Source organism: Montipora foliosa, chromosome 2 (assembly GCF_036669935.1).
Source record: "Montipora foliosa isolate CH-2021 chromosome 2, ASM3666993v2, whole genome shotgun sequence".
NCBI lineage: Eukaryota > Metazoa > Cnidaria > Anthozoa > Scleractinia > Acroporidae > Montipora > Montipora foliosa.
The window spans coordinates 52,597,022-52,607,021 of record NC_090870.1 but is presented as its reverse complement, the minus strand read 5'-3'; the positions used below and the strand labels follow the sequence as shown (position 1 = coordinate 52,607,021).

Below are 10,000 nucleotides of genomic sequence, written 5' to 3'. Positions count from 1 at the left end.
CCTAACCGAGGGGTTAAAAATAAGCATGCGAGTTTCAGCCGGGACAAAAGGGCGGACACGTTTAAGTGCGCCGATACCAGAAGCAATTTTCTTTGATAAGTACTCAAAGTCAGTATTTCAAGAGAGACTTTCATCTATATAAACGCCTAACGATTTTGCAGTGGACACTCGATCAACAGAAACATCACCGAGAGTAAGATGAGGGGGCCTCGAAAGCGAATTTAACCTTTGTCTTGAGCCGATCAACATAAATTCAGTTTCAGTCATGTTCAATGTAAGTTTATTCGACACAAGCCAATTATTGACTGATTCGAGATTACGATTTAAAGCTTCCTCTGTGGCGGTTACATCATTACTAGAAAATATGAATGCATGTCGTCAGCATACATCCTTGGCTGCGAACTTATTAGACAATTTGGTAAGTCATTGATATAAATCAAGAACAACAGAGGACCCAAAATTGTTCCTTGAGGTACACCTCAACTAACAATTAGCTTTTCAGATAACAAACCATTAATAAAGCATTTTTGCTGGCGGTTAATTATCTAGATACGATTTAAACCAGTTAAGCGAATGTCCATAAATACCATAGGAACTTAATTTACATAAGAGAATGTCATGATCAACTGTATCAAACGCTTTTTAACGTCTAGAAACACGACAGCACTTACATTTCCTTTATCAATGTTATAAGCCCAACTGTTAGTGACCTCGAGTAAAGCCGTGGCCGTAGAGTGAGGAGATCGAAAACCAGATTGATGTGAGGAAACCATGTTATTTTCAGTGAGGTAAGCATACAGTTGATCATAGATAATCCTTTCAAATACTTTTGCCACTACAGGAATGACAGAAATCGGCCGATAATTATTCATGTCGGCTTTTCGCCCTGTTTGAATAAAGGAATGGCTTTGGAGCACTTCCATTCATCAGGGAAGATTCCACTGACTATTGATAAATTAAAAATTTCACAAAGTGAATGTGAAACCAAATCAGTACATTCCCCTAAGGAGTCTAGCAGGTATCATGTCAAGCCCTGTCGCCTTCGAGATGCATAATTTAGATAGAAGAAAGCACACCTTATTGATGTTAGTTGGCTGAAGTTCGAGAGGTTTGTCAGAATAGGTTAGGAACTCGCAATAGTGGATATCGCTAATTCTGCACTGTTTGACCATTTACACCAAACGAAGACCCAAAAACTTTAACAATTAATAGGTCCGCAAATTTCCAACGACACAACATTACATAGCCATAATACCGTTGTTACAATTCCAGAAAATCTTCCTCTTACTGACTCAGGGAAATCTGTTATCAGTAAGGGCTTAAATTTTGTCCCTATTACCAAACGCACCAATGAATTTTCTATTATGCAATATGTTGAAAAATTCCTTTGCCGCGTTCAGTTAATGGTTCATGGTTTTTTTCTACAAAGCTGTTAATAACTTAGTTTTCGTAGACAGTGAAGCTTTACCTGTAACTAGACAATTTGCGAGATCTACTAGGACATCGAGCAGCAGTGCTGTTACTTATATTCCTAACCGATGTAGAACTGTTACCTATCAATGTTCATTTTTCATACGCGCGTGCCGCGCATGGAATGTTCTTCCCGCTGAGCTACGCACAAGGCACATCTCTCTAGCTTCATTTAAAAGTTTATTACTTCAATATTATAAAAAGGCTCTGAACTTGTACGACGTTGACGAGATTAGAACCTGGAGAACAAACTGTCCTAGGTGTAACACAGCGAGGTCTCTCCTATGCCCGCTAACGTGCTGCTTCTAGAAATTTGGACTTCCGCTTTGTTTCCTCTCAAGTTTCATGCTTACATATTAGTAGCTTTAGTTATTAAGTATTTTTATATAAATAATTAACGAGGGATCCACTGTAATTGGCTATGCTGTAGTGGTCTCCCCGCCTAATAATTTTTTTTTTTTTTTTTTCTCCTTGTATTATTTTTTCTATTTTTACCTATATACTTATATTGTATTCCAGTTAGGCGAAGCTAAATAAATAAATAAATAAAGGCCTTTTTCCATGACAAAGAGGATGATTCTGACACTTCGGACAAAGATATTTCAAGTTCAAGTTCGCAAATCTAAATGGGCTCCCCCAGAGGGACAATTTGCCTCTTTAGATTTTTTCATCAAAAAATGCCGTCACAACATTCAAAAACTTAAATTCAACCGTAACACTAAATTTTCCAACCTTTCCTTGGAAGAGTGGGCGGCGCCTAGAAATCTTAGTAAACGCAATGACATAATTGTCAAATTGGCCGACAAAGGCGACACGGTCGTTGTTTGGCGGTCCGACCATTACCAAAATGTTGTCTCAACACTGTCCAGGGGAAAGGGGTGTTTCAAGAATTTTTGGCGAGGATTGTGCGAGTTGCAAAAAGGCATCTGGTTAATGTCAGACGTTGTCATTTATTGTCAAGTAGTTTTCGTGAATAGTCCAGAAAGAGGGCGATAGCTGGGAAATTCTTGCTGTTACCTTGGCTTGACGCAAGATAGGAAACATATGAATTTTCCAGATTTCGGTAGAAACAAATAGGAATTGTTAGTTTAGGTCTTTAAAAATGACATATGAATACAGCCTGGCCACAATAGTCACGGGTAGGAGAGTTTTTTTTTTTTTATTCAGACATAAAGGTTAAGTGCGATTAGTCACACAGTTCACTGAGAAAAGCAAGTATGGTGTACAATAGGAAAACATCGGCGGAAGAACGAGCACTCAATAGATTTCTGTACATGGAAAGGAGGTTTTCTCTGCGAGAAATTGCAGCAAAAGTCGACCGATCTGCAGCAACAGTAATGCGACTGTTAAAAGATTGTAACACTCGTTCAACGCATTCGCGAACTCAGGGAAATGTCACCTACGAAAGAAGAGGAAGGCCAACAAACTCGCTTGTCATCCAGAGAAGAGAGACTCCTTATAAGGGCTCTACTCAAACTGAGGCGTACAGAAGGTAACTTTACCGCCAAGCGACTCATGATTGAGGCAAACATCTCTGAAAATAATGTGTCAGTTCGCACTGTGAGAAGATTCTTAAAATAATTAATAGCAAAGGGTACTTTTATGTCCAGGCCCGGAAAAAAGGGCTGCTTACTAACAATGACAACAGCTTTCGCGTGGCATTTGCTAAAAAGGTGACAAGGAGTTATGGACTCATAAAATTGCTTTCTACTTGGACGGAGTTGCTTTTGCGCACAAGACCAACCTGCTTGATCAAGCACGAGCTCCGACTGGAAGGATCTACCGAAAAATATCTGAAGGTCTCAAGCAATATTGCACAGCGAAACTGAGTAAAGTTGGATCTGGAGGAAAGGTAGTGAAGTTTTAATGGCGATTTTATACAATGTGGGAGTTATTTTATGCCACGAATATGAACATATGACGGGAATCATCAAAGAAAGAAAATACAAGACTCTTCATTCAAGACAATGACCCAAGCCAGAATTCAGAAGTCGCAAAGGCTGCTTTGCAAGAAGTGAGCGCACAATTGCTGAAGATACCGCCACGCAGTCCTGATCTAAATCCAATAGAGAACATGTTTAAATCAGTCAGTGATGACTTGCATGACAGCGCTATCAAGGAACAATTAGAGCGAGAGAGTTTCACGCAATTCAAAGAAAGAGTGAAAAGTACAACTGTCTGCCCCTCCAAAAGAAGAAGCATATCGTGCCCAGGCAAGACTTGTGGACTCCAGCGAAAGTCATTAAGAAAAATAACCGCGGCGGATTCAGCGCCAACCCAAGCAAATTTGCTAGTAGCGGGATTACTAAATGTACTGTAGATGACATTCAACGGGTTTAGTAAAAAGGTCTTGCCACAATTGGCACTACCATAGATTAGAATATTTCGGTACTTGCCGCGACCTTACTCAAGTAGCTCGCGCACAGCACTCTGAAAACTCCCACCTGTTAAATTATTGCGTGCGAGAGTATCCTCTGCAACTTCCAACTACTCTTCATTGCAGTTAGCGATACATGGACCTTCTAGAGCTTTTTGTAGTATGTCCATCCTTGTCATTTGTTTCCTTTTCAATTTTTCCTCTGCTTCCTCCATTTCCCATCCTACTTGTATGGCCTCGTCAACAACTTTACTTCCTCTGTTAGCGATGAATTGCGCTAAATCTTCCTTTCCCTCTCTCATTTGTCGAGAGGCTAGAGCAAGAAGGTCTAGCCTGGACTTTATTCCTTTTGCTACGACTGGCTTTGACACATCGAAAATACTGAGTCGAGGTGCCTTCCGTTTTCTGGTGTTCTTTGCTTTTCTCTTCGTTCTACTGCGTTCCGTTGTTGTCACACTGGCCTCTTGTGTTCGAGGTGGGGCACTAATGACCAAATCTGGATGATTCACGGACTGAACATACTCGGGATCCTCTTTTGTCGTGTATCTCCAGGCGCTATAATAATTCGAGTGAACAGACGAAAAATTCACTTGAATAGAATGGTTGTCATCGAGATAATTTCGAGATAATGCGAGAGCTTTGTGGTAATGCGTCCCCCCTGAAGAATGCTGCTCTTGACTACAAACCCACTGTACAATATCAGCTAACCCGCTCCTTGTCTCATTGAATGCTTCCACTACCGTTCTAGCAAAACAGTCTCTGGTTCGACATATTTCCAGGTTGGCTTGACTGTAAGTAATTAAATACACGCTACGCACTTCGCGATGCAAAAGCCTCTCTCGAGATCCGACAACAAGCTCTTCTGAACAACCATCATCCTGCAAGTGTTCACTTCCCTGGTCACTTTCCTCCTCTGATATGGCTTCAATACTCTCCTCATAACAGTTATAGTCTCCTTCAGAAGTTGCCATTATCAAAACAAAAATTTACGGAAGTTATAATCCCCTTCGCACATTAACATAACAACAGCAACTAGACATAATACCCACGCGTTGTCCTAGCAATAAATTTCTCTGTCTCACTTTAATCATTTGCGCATGCTCAAAAGAATTCCCGCCACTTCAGACAATCTTCGACAAAAACCTTGAAACACTTTGAAAATTCTTGCACCATTTTCGTCCCCATCCCTTTTTCAATGTTGGTGTAGCCAGTCAAACAGTAAAATGTTGTCTCAACACTGTCCAGGGGAAAGGGGTGTTTCAAGGATTTTTGGCGAGGACTTTAGCTATGCCAATCTTTTTGTATGATATGTTCAACATCAATTATGTTTTTTTAATCAGTGTAACAGCCCCAAACGTGAACTCTACGGCTGTGCATTGACGACTTAATCCAGCAGAGAAGAACTCGATCAATTTATAACCTCCGTCAATTCCTTTCATTCGGCTCTTAAACATACCTGGGAAATTTCGGAAACTTCATTGGCTTCCCTAGATATCAAAGTTTCTATCAGTGGCAACGGGTTATGTCCTAGTGTGCACTACAAACCTATACAGATGTTTGTTGTATTCATCGTTACATCCATCACATGTCAAGAACTCCATTCCTTATTCTCTATTTCTTAGACTTTGACGTCTATGTAGTGATGACTCCGATTTTCCAACAAATCAGAGGAGATGTGCCAGGTCTTCAAAACATGTGGCTATCCTGTCTTTGTGGTCAAAGTGGGCCATCATCGCGCCCAACAATTCGATCGACAGTCAGCACTACAAACGTCACAAAAGGATACGAATGACAGAATTCCATTCACCTTCAAAAGTATCACTCTTAATAACTTTAAATTACTCCAAAATGATCCCGAGAGTGGTAGAATCTCTTCGGAACCTTCACTAATTTCATTCAAACGCGAGTTTCAATCCAGTTTGACATATCATGATATCTCTGGTCCACACTGGTGGCTTAGCCGCAGTTATTCAAGTCAAGCATCGGGGGGATGTAAACTTAAAGCTGAGTGTTTTTAATTTGCTTAGAGCTGCTTTTTTCTCTGTATTGCAATTGTTGGCATGGCTTTAGAAGCTCTGATAAGGTTACACGATGCCTGGAGAACCTATGTCTAGAACAGAAACGAAAGGACTGAGCGAAAGGGAATAACAACGACAAAACAGAATATACAGCTCATACTTACATGTAGCACACAAATTCTTTCCTTGGGCACTAAACCGTTTGTTATTTTACGCATACGTTATTTAAAGTGGATGCGTATTTTAAAAGGTGGTTTAATCGGTTCTTGTTTTGTTCAGGAATGGAAATCGAATTTTTATTGTCAACTGGTATTAATCTGTACTCTTTTGGACATAAAGAAAGCGGAGTTGATTTGTTTGCTTGTTTTCCTCTAAAATGCGAGCGAACAAGTGGTTTTTTAATCCGTTTGCCCAACTGGTTTTCCTGAGGATTCCTAAACTTCGAGCCAGGATTCGAGCTAGGATCCGACCCAGGATTCCAGCCAGGATTCGAGCTAAGATGAGCTTTCTCCGCTATTTATTCTCGAATTTCTTGGTTAGGTTAGGTCTTGAATCGGTTAGGTTAGGTCTATTTAGGTTGGTTCTAGTCTAGTTAGGTCTAGTTAGGATTTAGGGCAGGTCTCGGTTAGGTTAGGTTAGGTCTCGGTTAGGTCTCGAATCCTGGCTCGGATCCTAGCTCGGATCCTGGCTCGACTCCTGGCTCGGTTCCTGGCTTTGTTCTTAGTTTTTCTCGGTTTTCGTTGTGCCTCGACAGTGACAAGAAAATTTTGCCCTTATGTTATAAACACGTATTCGCAATGAGTTCTCGTAAAATTAGGGGCAAATCTCACTAGCTTGTGTTGTCAGAAGTTTGTTTAAAGCACCCAAACGTTATTTAAGTGTTGGAGCAGATCGCGTTTGAAGTTCGTCCTTTCTTGGTTGCATTGCCGTAGTTTGCCGATTCTTGTACCGAGCCAACCTGGCGTGTTTCAATGAAATACATCAAAATGTGAATGATCTTGTTTTCAGAGATAAAGTGGAATAAAGTACATCAGTAAAACTCTTGTTTGACCTTGAACTGACAAAGTTGTTTTTATGGCTTCTAATTTTAGCATGATTACTATTCGCTGGCTATTGAAATGGCTTTTTTTCCTTCTCCATTCGCTCGCTGACGGTATGTTTGTTTTCTTTTAAAACTCATTCCGTTCAAGAAAAAATTATTGCCAAACTGGTGAATTACAAAGTAAATTTCACTGGAAAAACCGATGTCGGAATCATCGCTTCCTGATTCATGCGATATTGGTTTTTAGCGTAAAGTTTACCGTGGAATTCACTAGTTAGGCAATGAAATTTTCTATAGAAGAAAGCAAAGAAAATGATTTAATTATTAAAGCAGCAACCGGAAACATCGGACAATTCGAAACCTTTTATTTTCACAAACCCTACAGGCAGTAAGAATAAATAACCAGGGAGCTCTGCTTTTAGGCTTGGCTAAATCTATATATTATATAAATGACGTCAAAAGTGCGTTTGAAGCCAGACACTGAGTGTGAGGTGATGATGTAGCGGTCCAATTTTCCTTACATTTTTTTTCAAATCGAGCAATTTGAAATCACTTTTCTGGAAGATTTTGGCCCGAACAAACAAGTAGGCTCAAGTTTTCAGTAATGTTCAGTAGCTTTTGCTCCTTAACAAGAATTTTTTCTGGTTGATCCAGTTTTGAACACCTCTCGCGTAATTCGGAAAAAAAAATTCTTAAAATAAAGGCTATGCAGCAGGACAACAAGCACGATGGCGGCATCTTTTTTCTACATTTTTAAAATGTCCTGTGCAAGTTTGACAGAAATCTGGATAGTACGTCATTTTCAAGGGAATTACCTTAACACTAGCAAAATATCTGGATCTATTCGAGCTGTTAAGATCACCGATCATTTCACATGTATCTCCGCAAATGTCATTTAGTACATAACCTGTACGTTATGCAATAAATTATGCATTGACGAGACAGGTAGACGACTAGGCGACCGATTCCGCGAAGACCTTCACAATGTTGAGAAGAATGACAAGGATGCATCTAAGCCAGTCGCTCGTCATTTTATTCTGCCTAACCACTCCAAACAACACATGGCTATCTGCGGCCTTTCCCTACATCGAGGTACGACGTAAAACCGCAAGAATCTGGAACAAAAATTCATCTTCCAAATCGAGACCCTTAATCCCCATGGCATTAAAATGCCCCTAACTCCAAAATATTTGTTTCGCTAAAATGAATCTTTGCACCTGTTCGAAACGCATTGCGGCCATTTTTTCATTTTTCTAACAAATCATGCCATTTTATAGGCTTCGAAAGTTGCAAAAATCCAAGCATCTTTTGTTCACGACCGAGTCAGAAGGGGAGTGGGTCTATTCCTGATGTGACGTCAAAAACTGATTTACATTGAATTAACTCTTTGTAAAAATGTATGCAAAGTAGATTGTGACGTCAAATCAGGAATAGACCCACTCCCCTTCTGACTCGGTCGTGAACAAAAGATGCTTGGATTTTCGCAACTTTCGAAGCCTATAAAATGGCAGGATTTGTTAGAAAAAGGAAAAAATGATCGCAATGCGTCTCGAACAGGTGTAAAGATTCATTTAAGCGAAAAAAATATTTTGGGGTGAGGGGCACTTTAACAAACGCTTTTCATTTAACTGATGTATTCCTATTTTTCACGTTGCCATGTTACTCCCAATAGCATAGCTCCTACTCCACTATAAAATCTACACGCAACCCAATGATAATTCCTTGATTCGCTCTGACGAAGGGCTAACGCTCGAAACGTCAGCTTTTAGAATCCCTGTACGGTGGTCAATTTACATTATCAACTCCATTGATAAAACCAAATGTTTGTATACTACTTCCACAACCGACGCAGCATCACAGTTTCTTTAGAAACTATCCCTTCATTCATTTATTTGCTTTCTTGCCTGACGATTGCTTAGCCTCCATCCAGAATATATATAGCCAAAAGAACTGTCCAATATAGTGCAACCAACAAAGTCAGGAAAGAAGCATTTTTTATTTGAAGAATGCCCTTGTATCGACAGCGACCTACAACTGTAGTGCGACCTTTAACGGATTTGGAAGTCAAAGAAAGGCCTTAACAACATGAAATCGGTGATGAGTGATCTTGTAAGGCACGCGATTTTAATAAATGGATAACTCGTTCTCGTTGTCGTACTTGTAATCAGATTAGAAAGTTAGTAATCACAAAAAAAAAGAACACTACCAAATATATTTCATTGTCCTTCTAGATGAAAAAAACCCTCGTTGTGGAAATGTTTTGTGAACTTAAGCTGGATCAGTACGACGGAGCCATCGTGGATTTTATTTCCAAACTTGCCTTTGAAGCAGTGGAAGAGATAATCAATGTGAGTTTAACGTTCCTTTGAGTTGGCTTTAGCATGGGTTCACTAAACTAAATTGTACATCACGCCTGATAAATCCTAATTTATATCGCTCAGGCAAAAGTTTTTTGTGTTTTTTTTTTTCGTGCTTTCCCAAGCTGTTTTTCAACGTCTCAAAAAGAGCGAGCGGGAAATTGCCTGAGAATTGAACTAATTTAAGCTGCTTCTGAATTTTGATGAATGTAATGCAGTCAAAGGACTGGTTCACACCTGTGGGTAACCATAAGCGTAAGGAACCATTGTCTATTAGAAGAAAGCTCAAGAAAAAACTATGGAAAAACAAAATGTTCACTTTTCCTGAATAGGCTTTTAACGTTTTCGGCATAGACTACTTATTTTACCAGGTCTCTTCTTTGTAGTCACGACAGGGGGAAGACGCTGATCATGCCTTTAGAACACTACGAGGCTCAAGCCTTAAAGGTGACAATAGAGCTGAAAAGTATGGTGAACTTCTGTCCATGTTGCTTACAAAGTCATGGCCAAAAAGGACCGGGAAAGCAAATATATCAAGCTTGGACCCTGTTACTGTGGAATTTCTTCTTTCTTGGAATCCGATGACTGGTTACCTCAAATTTTTTGGTAATAAACTTGAATTTTAAAACTGAATTTTACCGAAATCACCAATATATCTTTGGGTATTAGGCCGATTTTGTTATACAAAAGGCATTAGCCAGCTGCGCTATATGTGTGGAAAACCATTGACTAATGC

The 10,000-nt window shown here is 39.8% G+C and overlaps 1 protein-coding gene across 2 annotated transcripts in view; it reads left to right on the top strand.

Moving 5' to 3' along the window:
* Positions 1 to 10,000, top strand: part of LOC137993535 (E3 ubiquitin-protein ligase rnf213-alpha-like) — a 191,815-nt gene that overhangs the window by 72,162 nt on the left and 109,653 nt on the right. For both annotated transcript variants that reach the window (XM_068839453.1, XM_068839454.1), the window contains exons 13-14: positions 9,139 to 9,255; positions 9,651 to 9,870. In XM_068839453.1, the coding sequence (XP_068695554.1) occupies positions 9,139 to 9,255; positions 9,651 to 9,870 (337 nt within the window). The remainder of the gene's footprint in view (positions 1 to 9,138; positions 9,256 to 9,650; positions 9,871 to 10,000) is intronic.